Source organism: Dipodomys ordii, unplaced genomic scaffold, assembly GCF_000151885.1.
Source record: "Dipodomys ordii isolate 6190 unplaced genomic scaffold, Dord_2.0 Scaffold249, whole genome shotgun sequence".
NCBI classification, from domain to species: Eukaryota; Metazoa; Chordata; class Mammalia; order Rodentia; family Heteromyidae; genus Dipodomys; species Dipodomys ordii.
Genome location: NW_012267465.1, coordinates 235,789 through 254,933, shown reverse-complemented (window position 1 = coordinate 254,933; position 19,145 = coordinate 235,789). Strand labels below are relative to the sequence as shown.

Sequence of the window (19,145 nt, the reverse complement as noted above, 5' to 3'; positions counted from 1 at the left end):
ATCTGGGACACAGGCCTGGTGTTCTCTATCAATTCCCTCAGTTCTGCTGTGTGTGTGTATAGTGTTTCCAGAATATAGCCAGGCTTTGGTGGCTCATGCCTATAATCCTAGCTACTCAGAAGGCTTAGATCTGAGGATCGCTGTTCAAAGCCAGCCCGGGCAGGAAACTCCATGAGACTCTTATCTCCAATGAACCACCAGAAAACTGCGAGTGATGCTGTGGCTTAAGTGGTAGAGTGTTAGCCTTGAGCTGAAGAGTTGAGGGACAGTACCCAGGCCCAGAGTTCAAGCCCCCCCCCCACCAACAAAAAAGAAGTTGCCAGAAGAAAATGTTTGAAATAAATGCTTGTTCAATTATTTTCTGAGATTTGCCTTACCATAACTTTAAATGAATGATAGATAAGCCAGGTGCCAGGGGCTCATGCCTGTCATCCTAGCTACTCAGGAGGCTGAGATCTGAGGATCATGGTTCAAAGCCAGCCGGGGCAGAGAAAGTACCTGGAAGTGGTGCTATGGCTCAAGTGGTAGAGCACTAGCCTTGAGTGAAAAAGCTAAAGGGATCCAGGCGCTGGTAGCTCACGCCTGTAATCCTGGCTACTTAGGAGGCTGAGATCTGAAGATCATGGTTCAAAGTCAGTCGGGGCAGGAAGTCTGTGAGACTCTTAATCTCCAATAAACCACCAGAAAACCAGAAGTGGTGCTGTGGCTCAAGTGGCTCTTGATCTGATGAGCGCAGGGACAGCACCCAGGCCCAGAGTTCAAGCCCCAAGCTGGACAAAAAAAAAAAAGAAAAAGAAAAAGAAAAAGCTAAAGGGCATTGCTGAGGCCCTGAGTTCAAGCCCAAGACCTGCACACGCATAAGTGCATGCGCGCCCGTACACACACACACACACACACACACACACACACACACACACACACACATACACCAGATGAAATAAAAAGAGGTTATTTGATTTTAAATCTTTGCCTAGATGAAGCCTCTCCCCTGTCCAGCAAGCACTGTGTCCCTAAACCACCTACTCAAGTGGAGTTGATGACAATTAATGAAACTGGGCCAGGACAAGGGGTGGGGTAGGGTGGGGGGGTAGAGATGGGAGGAGGGGGTCCATCCCATCGTTTGACCTTCGGGATATGTGTTCAAACTTCCGCACTTGATAATTTGGTTTCCTAGTGAATGCAAGGCAGGAGATAGCCGGGGAAGGGGGCCAAGAGGCCAAAGTGGCCAAAGTGGTGGTGGTGGGGGGGAGAGGGGCTCCAGATGAAGCATCTGGAGGGTCTCATTCTATTGGCTTTAGACTCTTCCCACCCTGCAACAAAGAAAGTAGAACAGTCCCAGCCCCATCCCTCCCGGCTCCCCTCTGGCCCTCCCCCTCCCCGCCCCCACTCCCCACAGCTCCACATCTGCTTCTGAGGTCAACAGCCAGAGTGGGTGGTGACCATATTTTTCAGCTCCCGCCTGGCCTCTAGGGAGGGGCGGACTCCCTCATCCCCACCTCTTCTTTACTACAACCAGACACCCCTTGCACAAGTACTCAGGGCCCTGTCTGGGGAGCAGGAGGGGATGGGGAGGAGAAACAAGCATTTCTAAAAAACAAAAACAACCCCTACAATCCCCACACCAGGGACCTTTAATCCTAAACAGTTTGCATCTGGCCTTTTCTGTGACACAGGGTTTGAACCTGGCCACTGCTTAGGGCTTTACCCCTTTGCACGGGGTCTAAAATGCAGAGTAGGATCTGTGGATGTGGATGGCAGTGTGTGTGTGTGTGGGGGGGGGGGTGTGCATGGAGGGGTGGAGCTATAGCCCTTGATTAATTAATTAATTTTGTGCTGGTCATTGGGCTTGAACTCAGGGCTTAGGCGCTATCCCTGAGCTATTTCGCTCGTGGGTGATGTTCTACCCCTTGAGCCACAGCTCTACTTTGGGCTTTTTATTTTTGTCAGTCATGGGGCTTGGACTCAGGGTCTGGACTCTGACCCTGAGCCTTTTAACTCAAGGCTAGTGTTCTACCACAGCACCGCTTCCTGTTTTCTGGTGGTTCATTGAAGGTAAGAGGCTCATGGACTGTCCAGGCTGGCTTTGAACTGTGATCCTCAGATCTCAGCCTTCTAAGTAGGTAGGATTACAGGAATGAACCACAGGCACTGGGTTGGAGCCCCTATTAATATTCCATAAGCAGGGATGGGATGGTCATGTTCCTTGGGTCTGAGTGGTTTGTGTCCAAATTCTATGGATAGCTGGGTGTATCAGTACATTCCTGTAATTCCAGCCTTTGGGAGTTCAAAGCCAGCTGTACTGTATGGAAAAACTTCATTCCCGCCAAGTGCTGGTGGCTCACCCCTGTAATCCTATCTACTCAGGAGACTGAGATCTGAGGATCATGATTCAAAGTCAGCCTGGGCAGAAAAGTCCATGGGACTTTTACCTCCAATTAACCACCAGAAAACTAGAAGTGGCACTGTGGTTCAAGTGGTAGAATGCTAGCCTTGAGTTGAAGAGCTAAGGGACAGGGCCCAGGCCCAGAGTTCAAGCCACACAACGGACCAAACCAAACTAAACCAACCCAACCCCCCTTATCCTCCACAGCTCCGATCCAACAAAAACCCAAACCCAGGAAATGGAGGTATGGCTCAGGTGGTAGGGTGGGCAGCCAGTGAGCAAAAGCAAGCATCAGATATGGAGTTGGAGTCCCAGTCTTGGACAAAAAGAAAAGAGCCAAATACTAAAACCCAAACACACAAACAAAAACCAAGGAGGAAAGAATTGTATTTGGGACAGTAAGTTACAAAAAAAGGGGCTTGAGGATGGTGTTGGATGATCAAAGGGCAGAGAGGGGGCTGGGGATTGCTTCAGTGGTCCAAGGAGGTCTGAGCAGAAAGCTGCTAGGGGGGGGGCGAGATGGTGCTGTGAGTGGACAGTGCATGATATGATTGGCGTGAGTGGCCGGTGCCCAGCGATGGCATCATTAATTGGCAATGAAGGCAGGATGGAGGGCTGTAAAGCTAGAGAGTTGTTTATGTGGGTTGTGAACACACAGAGTCACACGGCATGGGTGACCGGTGTATTATCTGTGCATATACTCAATGATCCCAGATGGACTCTGTTCATAGTAGCACACGCCTGTAATCCTCCTCCTCCTACATCAGGAGAGGTCAACAGGCCGGACCTGCAGCTGGAAGGTGGCAGGAATATTGAAAAGGCCGCTGATGGCCGGCTGGAGACTCAGGGCACTGGGTGAGCATGGGCTCTCGAGGGAGAAGGCCTGCAAGATGGCGGTGAAGAAGAGAAAGAGCTCGGCCCGTGCCAGGCCCTCCCCGAGACACACGCGTTTGCCTGGCAAGGAAAGAGACAGGACTGAGTCATGGCTGTTCCCGACCCGGCCTGCAGGGGGAGCCAGCAGGAGTCCTGGGGACCCAACGGTGTCAGCCCTCTGCTTAGATTCCAGGGTCAGCAGATACCTAAGGAGAAAGGCAGGAAGGCCTCAGGCTTCCGGAACTTTCCATCTGCATCCAGGAAATGGCCTGGGTTGAACTCTTCTGGTTGCTTGAAGAAGTTGGGGTCATGTAAGACAGAGCCAAGAAGAGGGAAGACCTCAGTGCCCTGAGGGGACAAGAAAACATCTCACAGTCCCGAGATCCCAGTGCTAGTCAGGCACACCCCCAAATCCCCAAATCAGTGTTGATCACGGACAGCCATGGGTGTGATCTCACAGATGACACTTGCGCTCCCTCTCTCTCTCTCCCTCTCCCCCCTTTCTTCATTGAGTCTTTTGAGGTAATTATGGATAATATCCCCATTTTAAAGATGGGGTAACCAGGTATGGTAGTGTGTACTTGTAATCCCAGCCCTCAGGGTGCTAAGGAAAAAGGACTGCAGATTCTTTCCTTCCTTCCTTCCTTCTTTTTTTTTTTTGTCAGTCGTGGGGCTTGAACTCTGGGCCTGGGCGCTGTCCCTGCACTCTTCAGCTCAAGGCGAGTGCTCTACCACTTCACCCACAGCAACCACTTCCAGTTTTCTGAGTGGTTTATTGGAGCTAAGAGTCTCATGGATTTTCCTACCCAGGCTGGCTTTGAACAGTGATCCTCAGATCTCAGTCTCCTGAGTAGCTAGGATGACAGGCATGAGGCATAAGTCACTGGCACCTGGCTGTCTCCAAGGAGCCACCAAAAAAAAAAAAAAGAAAAAAAAGAAAAGAAAAGCAAAAAAAAATCTGGAAGTAAGTTGGTAGCTCAAGCAATAGAGCGAGAAAGAAAGAAAGAAAGAAAGGAAAAGAAAAGGGAGACTGAGGCTTAGGGTGAGGGTGGTTCACGTCTGTCATCCTAGCTATTCAGGAGGCCGATATCTGAGAATCCTGTTTCAAAGCCAGCCTGGGCAGGAAAATCCCTGAGACTCTTATCTCCAATAAACTACCAAAAAGTTGGAAATGGAGCTGTGGCTCAAGTGGTAGAGTACCAGCCTTGAGTGGAAAAGGCCAAGTGGGCTGGGAAGATGGCTCAGTGGTAGAGTGCTTGCCTTGCATGCCTGAGGCCCTGGGTTCGATTCCTCAGCACCACATAAGCAAAAAAGAAAAAAGCCGGAAGTGGCGCTGTGGCTCAAGTGGTAGAGTGCTAACCTTGAGCTGAAGAGCTGAGGGACAGCGCCCAGGCCCAAAGTTCAGGCCCCATGACCGGACCCCCCTCCAAAAAAAAGAAAAGGCCAAGTGAGAATGTGAGGCCCTGAGTTCAAACCTTAGTATGGGCACAAAAATCATAATGAAGTCCATCTCTGCAGAATGTCTGAGACCACTTTTTCCGCAGCTTGAGTCTTTGAAGCAGGGAAACAAGGCTCCTCCTGCCCAAAATTTGGTACATGTAGCTCAGAGCTCCTCTGTTCCTGGGGTTTCTCCATATAGAGGAAAGGCAGGTAGGGTAGGGTGGGGTCGGGGAATTGTGCTCATTGGGCTTGGGGGGACCCCAGGAATAGCTAGGGCCTTGTTAATGCTGTTAGAGTAAACAAAAGACAGGGGGTGTTTAGCTACAGGGTAGACTTTCCTGGGCTCCATGGCTGGGTAAACATAAGTTATCTGCCAGGCGTTGGCAGCTCACGCCTGTCATCCTAGCTACTCAAGAGGCTGAGATCTGAGGATCACGGTACAAAGTCAGCCTGGGTAGGAACGTCCGTGAGACTCTTATCTCCAATTAACCACCAGAAAACCGGAAATGGCACTGTGGATCAGGTGGTAGAGTGCTAGCCTTGAGCTGACGAGCTGAGGGACAGAGCCCAGGCCCAGAGTTCAAGACCCACAGCTGACAAGAAACAACCACCACCACCACAAAACCATAAAAAGTTTTCTAACTTTGAGAACTTGGTTTCCTCACCTGGAATGTGCACACGATGACGGTGCAGGGTCACAGAGAGAAAACTGACGTATGGGAGGGACTGGAAGTCTTGCTGTGAGTGTGGTTGGACACCCATGATTTTGCTGTCATGACCTATTACCACTGCCCTGGACCTAGAATACCTCCTGGCCCCTGCCAGCCGGAGCTGACTTGATGCTTTACAGGCATTTTCTTACAGCTCCGAGTTCACATCATTATTGCTTCTAATTTAGAAAAAGGAGGACAGGAAAATGGAGTCTTCCGTGAAGCCGCATCTTAACGAGAAATAGCAGAGCTCCGAGTAGTTTAGCTGCCAGGATCTGGGATACAGCACCCCCTGGTGGTGGCATGTTGGAATTGGCTCTCCAATGAAATGGGAGAAGAGAGGAGGTGGAGGGAGAGAGAGAGGAAGAGAGAGGAGAAAAAGAGAAGGGGGAGAGAGGGAAGAGAGGAGAAAGAGAGAGGAGAGAAAGACAGGGATTAGAAAAGGAGAAGGAGGAGTGGGAGGGAGGGGAAAAGAAGGGAGAGAGGAAAAGATGGAGGGAGAGATAGGAGAGAGGGAGAAAAAGGGAAGGAGAGAAAGAAAAAGAGGAAAGAGAGGGGAAAAAGGGGAAAAATATGGAAGAAGAGGGGGGAGGGAGAGGTGGAAAGAGGGAGGGAGGGAGAAAGAGGGAAGGAAGGAAAGAGGTGTTGACAGGGGAGACAGACAGACAGTTCAGATGTACTGGGCTGAGGCCACTGCACACCTACCTGGGGCAGGGTGTACCCCCGGAAGTGGGTGGTCCTTGTGAGGGTGTGGGGGATGCCCATGGGCACCAGGGCCAGCAGCCGCTGGGCTTCGTGCAGGACAGCGTCGGTGTAGGGGAGGCGGGCACGGTCACCCAGGCTGGGGGCCCGGCTGCCCCCCAGCTCCTGTGCTAGCTCCTCACGCACGCGCTCTATGTGGGACAAGAGGGTTGAGGTTCAGGGGTGGGGGGGACCCCGCAATTCTCCTCTCAGAAGTCTCATCTTCTTTGGGTAGCAGTCATTTGGAGGTGAGGCTAGCAAAGGGGGACAGGCCTGGCCAGACTTGAATGTGGGTGCTTGCATCTAAATCCCACTAGTAATGGTGCTTGTGGGTACCCTCCAATTTTAGCCTCCATTTTCCTGATGAGGAAACTGAGGCCCAGAGGTCCTGGTCTAAAGTCACAATTGGGGGCTGGGAAGGTGGCTCAGTGGTAGAGCGCTTGCCTTGCATGCATGAGGCCCTGGGTTCGATTCCTCAGCACCACATAAGAAAAAAGAAAAAAGTCGGAAGTGGCACTGTGGCTCAAGTGGTAGAGCGCTAGCCTTGAGCTGAAGAGCTGAGCGACAGCGCCCAGGCCCAGAGTTCAGGCCCCATGACCAGACCCGAAAAAAAAAAAAGTCACAATTGCTCCTGCCCATTGTCACCCAGTCTCATTTTCTTTTTCTTTCTTTCTTTTTTTTTTTTTTTTTGGGTCCGGTCGTGGGGCCTGAACTCTGGGCCTGGGCGCTGCCTGTCGGATCTTCAGCTCAAGGCAAGCGCTCTACCACTGAGCCACCTTCCCAGACCCACCTAGTCTCATTTTCAAGGCCACAAGCCACCTCTTTGGCTTGTGCATTGAACACAGCTGCCAAACTTGAAAATACTGGAGTTTTGGGGGTTCCTTCTTAGCCCTGCCTGGGGTCCACACACCTCCTTCTCCACTGGTGTACTGGTATTCCTTTTTTTTTTTTGGGTAGGTTGTAGGGCTTGAACTCTAGGCCTAGGTGCTATCTCTGAGCTCTTCAGTTCAAGGCTAGCACTCTACCACTTGAACCACAGCGCCACTTCTGATTTTCTGGTGGTTAATAGGAGATCAGAGTTTCATGGATATTCCTGCCTGGGCTGGCTTTGAACCTTGATCTTCAGATCTCAGCCTCCTGAGTAGTGAGGATTACATACAGGCATGAGCCACCAGCACCCGGCTCTGGTACTCCTTTAAAAAATTTTTTCTTGGGCTGGGAAGGTGGCTCAGTAGTAGAGTGCTTGCCTTGCATGCATGAGGCCCTGGGTTCAATTCCTCAGCACCACATAAGCAGAAAAAGCCAGAAGTGGCACTGTGGCTCAAGTGGTAGAGTGCTCGCCTTGAGCTGAAGAGCTGAGGGACAGCGCCCAGGCCCAGAGTTCAAACCCAGAACTGGAAAGGAGGACATGTCTGTCACTTCTGGGTCCTCAAAACTCAGTATAGGAGGGGCTGGGAAGGTGGCTCAGTGGTAGAGCGCTTGCCTTGCATGCATGAGGCCCTGGGTTCGATTCCTCAGCACCACATAAAGAAAAAGCTGGAAGCGGTGCTGTGGCTCAACTGGTAGAGCACTAGCCTTGAGCTGAAGAGCTGAGGGACAGTGTCCCGGCCCAGAGTTCAGGTCCCATGACCGACAAGAAAAAAAAAGTTTTCTTTGGTGCTAGTCCTGGGGTACTTTGGTACTCAGGGCCTGGGCACTGTCTCTGAGCTTTTTCACTCAAAGCTAGTACTCTACCAGTTGAGCACAGCGCCACATCTGACTTTTTGCTGATTTATTGGAGATAAGAGTCTAATGGGCTGGGGTGCTGGTGGTTCAGGCCTGTAATCCTATTCAGGAGGCTGAGATCTGAGGATCGCAGTTTGAAGCCAGCTGGGGCAGGAAAGTCCATGAAACTCTTTTTTTTTTTTTTCCCAATTATCCCCTAGAAAACTGGAAGTGGCACTGGAAGGGTAAGTGGTAGAGTGCTAGCCTTGAGCAAAAGAACTCAGGGACAGTGCCCAGGCCTTGAATTCAAACCCCAGGACTGATAAAAAAAAAAAAATCTCATGGACTTTCCTGCCCCAGCTGGCTTCAAACTGTGGCTCCTCTGATATTAGCCTCCTGAGTAGCTAGGATGAGAGGCTTTAGAAGCCACTCTTACTTTGAATGTGAGGGTATTTCAACAGCAGCAGGAGGGCATAGCAGATGGTGGAGCTGATGGTTTTAGTCCCAGCAAACAGCAGGTAAGTGACTGTCATCAGCAAATTCTTCTCTGTGAATTCCGTGCGTGGGTCTTTTTCTTCCTGGGAGAAGCCAGAGAGAGGGAGGAGGCTCATCAGAAAATACAGTCAGAGCCTAATGGAGTCAGGCTGGGCTGGGTGAGAGTAGACCAGGAACGCTTTGTCAAATAAATGTTTTAAAATAAATGGGCAGCCGGGCGCCGGTGGCCTGTAATCCTAGCTACTCAGGAGGCTGAGATCTGAGGATCGGGGTTCAAAGCCAGCCCGGGTAGGAACGTCCGTGAAACTCTTATCTCCAATAGAAAACCAGAAGTGGCGCTGTAGCTCAAGTGGTAGAGCGCTTGCCTTGAGCTGAAGAGCTGAGGGACAGCGCTCAGGCCCAGAGTTCAAGCCCCACAACCAAAAAAAAAAAAAGGGCAAAGTTGTGAGGTAGTCTCCTGATAGTAGCTCATTTTAGCTGAAAACAAAGTTGTTCTTTTTTTTTTTTTTTAATTGAAAGAGAATGGTTTGTATCAGGTGCTAGTGGGGAGCTAGTGGCTCATGCCTGTCATCCTAGCTACTCAGGAGGTTGAGATCAGAGGATCACCATTCAAAGCCAGCCTGAGCAGGACAGTCCATGAGACTCTTATCTTTAACCACCAGAAAACCGGAAATGGTGCAGTGGCTCAGGTGGTAGAGCGTTCGCCTTGAGCTGAAGAGCTTAGGGATAGTGCCCAGGCCCAGAGATCAAGCCCTATGACCACCACCACCAACAACAAAAAGGAAAAAAAGAAAAAAGTAACCAGGCATGGTGACATACACCTGTAATCCCAGCACTTTGGGAGGCAGAGAAAGGAGGATCATGTGAGCTTGAGGCCAGCCAAGGCTACATATTGAGATCCTGCCTCAAAATACTCAAAACAAATAATAAGAAAAGAAAACACATGCAAATACACACACAGGCACACAAACACACACACACACATACACAGATCTTGAAAAAGTAAAAATAAAAACAGGAATAATAATTTTAAAAAACCCCAGCCAGCCTGGGAAGGAAAGCCTGAGAGACTCTTTTTTTTTTTTTTGTCGGTCGTGGGGCTTGAACTCTGGGCCTGGGCACTGTCCCTCAGCTCTTCAGCTCAAGGCGAGCGCTCTACCACTTGAACTACAGCGCCACTTCCCGTTTTCTGGTGGTGAGTCTCACGGTCTCTCCTGCCCGGGCTGGCTTTGAACTGTGATCCTCAGATCTCAGCCTCCTGAGTAGCTAGGATGACAGGCGTGAGCCACCAGCGCCCGGCTGCCCAAGAGACTCTTATCTCCAGTGAATCACCGAACAGCTGGAAGTGGAGCTGTGACTCTAGCGGCAGAACTCCAGCCTTGAGCACAAAACCTCAGGCACTGCGCCCAGGCCTCAGTCCACCCCAGGAATGGTCATCCAATAACTCTAGCTATCCAGGAGATGGAGACAGTAGGATTAAGGTTGCAGGTCAGCCCAGCAACGTTTACCCGGGACCACAAATACCATTTTAAATCACGAGCTTTCCCAATGAAATGATGGCCATTCATATACAATTCACTGACTGTGTGGATGGGGAGTGGAGCAGGTAGCGGGGGAGGCTGATGGTGTGAAGCAATGGTGAGAATTGAAGGTGAGACTTGTAGGTATATACAGCCTGAACTCAGGGCCCCACAAAAGGAAGGTGGAGGAGGAAAAGGAGGAGGAGGAGTAGGAGGAGGAGGAGGAGGAGGAGGAGGAGGAGGAGGAAAAAGAAGAAAGAGGAGAAGAAAGAGAAGGAAGAGGAGGAAAAGAAGGAGGAGGAGAATGAGGAGGAGGAAGAGGAAGAGGAGGAGGAGGAAGAGAAGGAGGAAGAGGAGGAGGAGGAGAAGAAGAAGGAGGAGGAAAAAGAAGGAGGAGAAGGAGAAAGAGAAGGAAGAGGAGGAAAAGAAGGAGGAGGAGAATGAGGAGGAGGAAGAGGAGGAGGAGGAAGAGGAGAAGAGAGGAAAAATAGGCAAGTGAGGAAAGGGCCAACACTTGGGGAGGGGGGGTGCGATGTCACAGGGGCCTGAAGGGAGAGACAAGATCCCCAGGGACTCTCAGCCCAAGCCCCGCCCCCATCCCCCTGCACCTGCGCCATCTTGAGCAGGAAGGCGTCCACCAGGTCTCTGGCAGGACCCGAGGTGGCCAGGCTCTCCTGATGTCTCTGCACTTGATTCACCACGAAGGCAGCCAGCGTGGCTAAGTGGCACTGGAGCTGTTTGTGGGGGCCGGGCAGGCGCTGCAGGAGCCACGAGAACATCTCATAGGCCTGGTGGGGGTGGAGGTGGGAGGGAAGAGAGGTGGTTCTCAAAGGGGGCCTGGCAGGAATCCCTGGGGCAGGGGGCTGGCGCAGGGTCCCCCCATACTCACCTGGCCCCAGGGGGAGCTGACCCCTCGCAGGGTCCCATCGGCAGCCTGGACCACAGCCCGGAACTCCTCATCCTCATAAGGGAAGCGGAGGCCGAAGATGAGGGAGCAGGTGATGTTAGCAGTGGCCTGGGCCAGCAGGAGGGAGGGGTCGAAGGGCTGTCCTGTGGGGGTGGTGAGGGGAGGGAAGGGGGTGATGGAGCTGGGCACAGGGAAGCCCCAACGAAGCAGATGTACCATGAAGAGACAGACAGATGGACAGACAAAGATGAAAAAGGCTGCCTGTCACCTAGCTACTGGGGGAGGCTGAGATCTGAGGATCCCAATTCGAGGCTAGCCAAGACAGGCACATCCGTGAACCTCTTATCCCCAATAAGTTGCCTCAAAGCTGGAAGCAGAGCTTTGACTCAAGGGCTAGAGCCCAAGGCCTTCCCTCCTGCAGGTCCCCAGCACTGGGCTAGAGGTCACTCCCACATCCAGTGTGTGCCCCCCCCCCCCCCCCCGTGACCCCACACTGCTGACCTTCTGTGTTCTGGAATGCCTCCAGCAGACAGTGCACCTCAGACTGGATCAGCTCCTCGCCTTCTCGCTTCCCCATGCCCAGGTCCCGCAAGGCCAACAGCGTGAACTTCCTCAGCTGCCTCCACCGCTCCCCATTGGCGAAGAAAACCCCTGTGTGCCACGGCTAGACTCAAGAAGGGACTGGATCTTCCCTCCCAATGAGCTGCCTGCGTCCCTCTGTGCCTGATTTGAGAACTAAGGACACAGTAGGTGCTCAATCAACACACACCCCAACTGGCCTCCTCCATCCTCTAGCCCAAGGCCAGAGGGGACATGAATCTGGTCCTCTTATCCCTCCTACCTGTGCCTTCATCCCCAATCCCCACCCCAGGGCCCCACTTTGTGTCTAGTGGGTTCCCTCACCAGACTAGCAGCCTTCAGCTCTGCCCCTCCACAGCAATGTACTAATTCTATTCCAATTCTTATCAAAATTGACAGTTTCAGCCGAGCGCGGTAGCTCATACCTGTAATCCAAGCTACTCCAGGAGGCCGAGATAGGAGGATTGGGGTTTGAAGCTAGCCAGGGTAGGAAAAATCTGTGAGATTCTGATCTCCAATGACCCAGTAAAAACTCTGAAAGTTTGAGTCCCTCCCTCCCCTGTCTTATTTATTTATTTATTTTTGTAGGTCATGGGGGCTGAAATCTGGGCCTGGGCCCAGCCCCCTCCACTGACTTATGAAAAGCATTGTGTCCCACAGAAAGGAGGACATGTCTGTCACTTCTGGGTCCTCAAAACTCAGTATAGGAGGGGCTGGGAAGGTGGCTCAGTGGTAGAGCGCTTGCCTTGCATGCCTGAGGCCCTGGGTTCGATTCCTCAGCACCACATAAAGAAAAAAGCCGGAAGTGGTGCTGTGGCTCAAGTGGTAGAGTGCTAGCCTTGAGCTGAAGAGCTGAGGGACAGTGCCCAGGCCCAGAGTTCAGGCCAAGCATAGTGAGATTGTGGGGTGAAAAATTGTCCAAATTCCATGTTCTGCCTTGTCTTGCATTTCCTTCCTTCCCTTCCTTCTTCCCTCCTTCCCCTTTTCTCTTTTCCGTTGGTTATAGGGCTTGAACTCTGGGCCTTGGCTCTGTCCCTCTTTAACTCAAGACTAGTGCTCTACCACTTGAGCCACAGCACCACTTCCGGTTTTCTGAGTAGTTTACTGGAGATAAGAGTCTCATGGACTTTCCTCTCTGGGCTGGCTTTGAATGGTGATCCTCAGATCTCAGCCTCCTGAGTAGCTAGGATTATAGGGCTGAACCCCTGTTGCCTGCTTCCTCCCTCCCAGTCTTTTCTTTTGCCAGTACTAGAGCTTGAACTTACATCCTGAATACTATCCCTGAACTTATTTTTTCTTCTAAGGCTGGCACTTTACCACTTGAGCCACAGATTCACTTTTCCCCCTCCCTCCCTCCCCCCCCCCCCCCTCCTTCCTTCCCTCCTTTTTTCCTTCCTTCCCTCCCTTCCCCCTTCCTTTCTTCCTTCCCCCCCCCGCCATTTTTTGCTGGTTCATTATAAAGAGTCTCATTCATGGACTTTCCTGTGCTCAGGGTTGGCCTCGAATCTCAATCCTCCTATTTTAGCCTCCTGAGTAGGTAGGATGACAGGTATGATCTCCCTTATTCCTACTGTGCCTTGCCCTGCCCCAGCAGTGCCTGGCAGGGGATGTCTTAGCACAATGCATGGTTTCTAGGTTATGAGTGTTGGCCTATCCATCCCCAGAGCCCGGAAAGTTCCTCAGTCTTCCTTCCATGAGGATTTCTTAGCAAGCCCCTCCCTCTGTACAAGGCCCAGTCCCCCTGCAGTCCTCATCCGGGCCCTAGGACAGGAACCGCCCTTTCAGACATGGAATCTCAGGCCCTAAGCTGTGTGCAAGTCATGCACACACCTGTGTGTGGGGGTCACCTGGCTGTTCACTTACCGTGTCCGTCAAAAGTCCGGTCCAAGGTTTCCAGCCTTCCTCGCCCGTGGAATTCCTCGGCCTGATCTCCTAAGGCCTCATGGACAGCCTGGTGACCCACCAGCACCACCATGGGCCGCCAGGGACCCAGGTGCACCGTGAACACGGGCCCATACTTCTTACTCAGCTGGGGGTGCAGAGGGAGACAGTGTTGGGGTGAAGGGTACTGGGGCTGCCAGTGGAAAGCCGCTGTGGTCTTTCCTAACCTCCCCCCCCCACCTCCCCTCAAAAAAGCAAACCAAACTTTTCACTCTCCAGCTCAAAACTAGCTAATCCTCACTGGGTGCTAGTGGCTCATGCCTATCATCCTCACTGCTCAGGGGGCTGAGGTTTGGAGGATCGTGGTTCAAAGCCAGCCCAGGGAAGAAAGTCTGTGAGAATGTTTGGCCCCAATGAACCACTAGAAAAAAAAAAAAAGCCCGAAGTGGAGCTGTGGCTGTGGCTGAAGTAGTAGAGCATTAACCTTGAGCAACAAAAGTTCAGGGACAGCACCCAGACTCACAGATCAAACCCTAGGACTGATACACACCGACATACACACACAATGGATTTTTTTTTTTTTGCTAGTCCTGGGACTTGAACTCAGCTCCTGGGAACTATCCCAGAGCTTTTGTGCTCAAGGCTAGCATTCTACCACATAAGCTACAATGTCACATCTGGCCTTTTCTGTGTCTGTGGTACTGAGGAATTGAACCCAGGGTTTCCTGAAGGCAAAACACTCTACCACTAAGCCACATTCCCAGCCCCCCAAATCAAATCTTATCCATCCGTCTCCAGATGTCTCTGTCCTTCTCTGCCCCCTCCCCAACTTCTTAAGCTATACCTCCCACCCTCAGTCCTGCCCACACCCTCTCTCTGTGCCCTTGAAGTACCAGAGGGTTTGTGTATGTGTATGTGTGTGTGCAAGTGTCTCTGTCTGCAAGCGCGTGCATGCATGTGCGTGTGTGCATTTGTAACCAGTCCTGGGGCTTGAACCCAGTGACTGGGCGCCGTTCCTGAGCTTTTTCACTCAAAGCTACTGTTTTATCGCTTGAGTCACAGCTCCACTTCCGGCTTTTGGGTGGTTGATTGGAGATAGGAGTCTCACGGACTTGCCTGCCTGGGCTGACTTCAAACCACAATCCTCATATCTCAGCCTCGCTACCAGGGGTTCTTTTGGAATGGGGGAAGTATTTCCCCCTCCGCCCTGGCAGGTTGGGGCTGCCTTCTCCTCCCGACTTCCCATCCAGGTCTCAGGCACTTCTGGATCTCATCTTAGCTCCAGCTACAACCCATCCATCCTCCCCCTTGGGGAGGCTCTAAAGCAAATTCCTTCAGCCTGGGGCAGCAGCCTCCTTCCAGCCTGCAACAAGCCTCCAGATCTCCCTTTATCTCAGCTCTTCCCTCAAAAAGACTTCCTCTCAGCCAGGCACTAGTGGCTCACACCTGTAATCCTAGTTACTCAGGAGGCTGAAATCTGGAGGATCCTGGTTCAAAGCCAGCCAGGGCAGGAAGGTCTATCAGACTCTTCTCTCTAATGAACCAGTAAAAACAAAAACAAAAAACAAAAACTGGAAGTGGAGCTGTGGTTCAAGTGGTAGAGCACCAACCTTGAACAATAAAATAGCTCAGGGACAGTGCTCAAGCCCTAAATTCAAGTTCCAGGACTGGTAAAATAATTCCTCTCCTCCTGGCAACAAGCTCAGCTCAACCACATCAGCTACTCTTTCCCCCCCAGGGCTCTTCTCTCTCATCTGTGGTCCTCCCTTGCCCACCACTTTTTCCAGGGTGCTGTGGACCCCTCCCCACCTCCTGGATCCTGCTCCCCCAACTTTGGCCCCATTTAGAGGATTCTGTGGCTTCTCCTAGCCTAGGATCGTCTCTCTGCAGGACACCCCTTCCCTCTCAGCACCACTCCTGCCTAGAGGGTCCCCTTTGACGCTGAGACCCCTTGCACCTGCCTTCTTCTTTGCCTTAGCACTCAGGGGACCCTCCCCCCCACCACCTTGCTCCCTGCCCAGAGCCAGATCATTGCCTTGGGGACACCCTCCCCACCCCCAGCCAGGCTCACTCACCCGTATGAGCCCAGAGTAGATGGCCCCAGGACGCAGCTGGAAGAAGTTACCCAGTAGAGGCAGTGGCAGCAGTTTCCATCTCTGCAGGTCGACTCTCTCCCCTCCTCCCAGGGGCTGGGCCAGAAGAGATCAGGTGCAGGAGGGTGGAGAGGGCGGGGCAGGGGCGGGGCTCCAGCATGCCCCACCTCCTGGCTGGCCAGCTTGTCTCTCTTGGTGTTCAGATTTCTCCTAGGAACCCCAGCCTGATGTTGGGGACACAGGCATGAGAGGATAACCCAGGTCACCCCGGCCCTCCTCTCACTTCCCTTTTTATTCTGGGATCAGATTGGGGGGGAGGGCGTGGGGCTCCCAGATAGGAAGTAGTAGTATGTAAATAAAGGGACTGTGGCCATCTGAGGCTTGGTTTACCTGCAGCTACCTGGCCCGTGATCCACCCCCTCCTTTATTTCTGACTTCCTCCCATTCTCACAGAGGTCAGTCTGAGTATGTGTGCATGTGTGTATGTGTTTGTACACGTTTGGTATGTTGGAACCAATTTCCTTTCATGGAGGGGCTAGGCCCTTCCTTCTGTCACCAGGCTAAGGCACAGAGAGCTAGGATTATTATTATTTTGGCTTGAGATCATGATTCAAGCTTGGTACCTGATGCTTTTTACTCACTGGCTGGCGCCCTACCAACTGAGCCATGCCTTCTATTCTCCCCCCTCCCCCCAGCTAGGATTTAAGACTCAGGCCTGTCTCATCTTGATACTGAGGGATTGTTCTATGTATTCTATTTATTCTCCTAGAGGCCACTTGCTGGAGGGGTGGCAGTGGAGGGGGGTTTGGCAGCTTCTAGGGAAAAGCCAGATGCCTTGAGTTCAGCAGCCTTGCTTCTAGGTGCCCGTTAACTCTTTTGCACCAGCAAGTTTGTGTTCAGGAGTTTAAAATTTTTTATTATTATTTATTTATTTATTTTGGTCTTGGAGCTTGAACTCTGGGCCTGGGCACTGTCCCTGAGCTCTTCAGCTCAAGGCTAGCACTCTACCACTTGAGCCACAGTGCCACTTCTGGTTTTTCTGGTGGTTTATTGGAGATAAGAGTCTTGCAGAGGGCCTGGGAAGGTGGCTCAGTGGTAGAGATCTTGTCTTGCATGCCTGAGGCCCTGGGTTGGATTCCTCAGCACCACATAAGCAAAAAGAAAAAAACCAGAAGTGGTGCTGTGGTTCAAGTGGTAGAGCGCTAGCCTTGAGCTGAAGAGCTGAGGGACAGCGCCCAGGCCCAGAGTTCAGGCCCCACAACCGGACCTCCCCCCCCCCAAAAAAAAGAGTCTTGCAGACTTTCCTGCCCAGGCTGGCTTTGAACCACAATCCTCAGATCTCAGCCTTTTGAATAGCTAGGATTAGAGGTGTGAGCTCTCACACCCAGGCTTCATTTTTTATTTTTTTGCCAGTCCTGGGGCTTGAACTAAGGGCCTAAGCACTGTCCCTGAGCCTCTTGGTGCTCAAAGCTAGCCCTCTACCACTTGAACCACAGTGCCATTTCTGGCTTTTTCTGAGTAGTTTATTGGAGATAAGATGCTCATAGGCTTTTATGCCCAAGCTGGCTTTGAATCAGGATCTCAGCCTCCTGAGTAGGTAGGATTACAGGTATGTGCCACTGGTGCCTGGCTGTATACTCAGAATTTAATAGAAACACCATCTCAGCCTGATTGAATACAGGGCCAGGTCCAGATATAATAAGCAATACAAATAAATGCCTTGCTGTGTCCCAGTGTCTCATGCCTGTTACCCTCACTACTCAGGAGGCTGAGATCTGAAGATCTCAGTTCAAAGCTAGCCCAGGCAGGAAAGGTTATGAAACTCTTATCTCCAATGAACCAGCAAAAAGCCAGAAATGAAGCTTTGGCCCAAGTGGTAGAGGGCTAATCTTGAATAATAAAGCTTAGGGACAGTGTTTAGGCCCTGAGTTCAAGCCTAAGGACACACACACACACACACACACACACACACACACACACACACACACACACAGAGGCACTATGAAACCAGGAGGAAAGCTTGGTATTTCTGTCTCCAGTGTACATGTTTCTCCTCCATGCCTTTCTCCTCAGGACAGGACTAATAACATTTTACAAAGAGGGATGGAAGCTGCCCCCAAGGAAAAGAGAGGCAGAGCATCTGCCAGGCAACAATGCCTGTGACTGTGGCCAGCCACCATTTGCTGTCCTGAGAACATCATCAGCCGCCCCTCACTTGCCTGCACCTGTTTCCTAACTGTGCTCTTCCTTTGTCCCTTCCCCCAGTTTTCACTCCCTCCCTCACCCCCCATCATGTTTTTGTGCCACTACTGGGGCTTGAACTGAGGGCCTTGTGCTCTTACTTGGCTTGTTCATTCATTGGCTGGCACTCTACCACTTGAGCCATACCCCTACTTCCAGCTTTTTGCTGGTTCATTGGAGATAAGAATCTCATGGACTTTCTTGGCTAGGCTGACTTAGAAGTGTGATCCTCAGATCTCAGCCTCCTGAACAGCTAGAATGACAGGTGTGAGCCACCAATGCCTGCCTCCTGCTGGTTAATTTTGGTTATTGTTGTTAGTGCTGGGGCTTGAACTCAGAGCCTGGGCACTGTCCCTGAGCTCTTTTGCTTAAGACTAGCACTCTACCAGTTTGCTTCTGGTTTTCTGGCGGTTCATTGGAGACTCATGGAATTTCCTTCCCATGCTGGCTTTGATCTCAGCCTCCTGAGTAGCTAGGATTACAAGAGTGAGCCTGGACATTTCTGGTTATTTTATTTTATTTTATTTTTTTCTGGTTAATCTTTAAGAGATGAAGTCGATTGGACTTTACTGCCCGACCTGGCCTTGAACTTCTATCCACAGGATCCCAGATTCTTAATTAGCTAGGATTACAGATGTAGGCCCTGGGGTTCAGCTTTGAAGAAATGATTGAAGGATAACTTGACAGCCTCTAAACATTCACCCCAAAGCAACAAGTGTACAGAACAAAGATGTAGAGGTTGCTACAGGAAGATTTCACAGTAATTGAGTCATTCTGGGTGGATCCTGGCCTCCCTCCCAAGCTGACTCCTCACCCCAGGCCAGGAGATACACCCATACCACACGTGCTTCAGCTGCCAAAGGCCAGGCCTCTTCCACTCTCCCCCACAGCTACATCTCAGCAGAGCCTGGTACCAGCGTTTGGCAAGGCTTAAGTAAAAGCCTAGTTGAGTACCATGGATTGTTCTAGAAGGCTGTCACCAGGGTTCCAGTAGGCTGGGTGTTGGAGATACAAGTTCTAGAAATTGCTGGAGATTATTTTGTTCTAGATCCTCTAAGCCAAATCCTAGGCTAAGCCATGGCCTGTCTCCTTTCTGGTCCACTGTACTGAACTCCCCCTTGGATCTTTGCTCTCACAGCCTTGCTTATCTCTAGTGGGTCTCTCTGTTCTCTTCTTCCAAGCTGTTCCACTCAACACCTAGAACTTTAGGAAGTGGAATTTCAAGAGCCCGACTTCCTTCCTGTTTCCGTAGGCCGTGTGCAAAAGGCATTCTGGCTGGAGACACTGTTAGATGACCTTTGACCATCAACTGCTATCTCCAGACCTACCCTTGACCTCTATGCCTTCAGGAACTCATTCACCATTCTCGCAGACACTCTCCCCCAACCCCTATTTACCCCTATCTCCTTGAAAGAGGACTTTTCAGAACCCAGACCTAAACTCTAGGAGTTGCACTTGTTAGATTGGGTCACTACCCCTATCCACCAAACTAAAAGACAGAATGAAGGGCAGAGAAAGGGGATTTATTACCTGGCAGCCACAGGAAGGCAGGCTTTAAGATCTCTTCAACCATCTTCC

General features: G+C 51.4%; 1 protein-coding gene across 1 annotated transcript; it reads right to left on the bottom strand.

Moving 5' to 3' along the window:
• Positions 1-2,767: 2,767 nt before the first annotated feature.
• Positions 2,768-15,994, bottom strand: LOC106000882 (cytochrome P450 2S1). Its single transcript, XM_013036091.1, has 10 exons — positions 15,968-15,994; positions 15,309-15,422; positions 13,216-13,381; positions 11,275-11,424; positions 10,756-10,916; positions 10,475-10,654; positions 8,288-8,429; positions 6,112-6,299; positions 3,463-3,604; positions 2,768-3,337 (listed from the first exon to the last, which is right to left on the bottom strand). The coding sequence occupies exons 1-10, from the start codon at positions 15,992-15,994 to the stop codon at positions 3,147-3,149; spliced, it is 1,461 nt and encodes a 486-aa protein (XP_012891545.1). The 3' UTR covers positions 2,768-3,146.
• Positions 15,995-19,145: the final 3,151 nt, after the last annotated feature.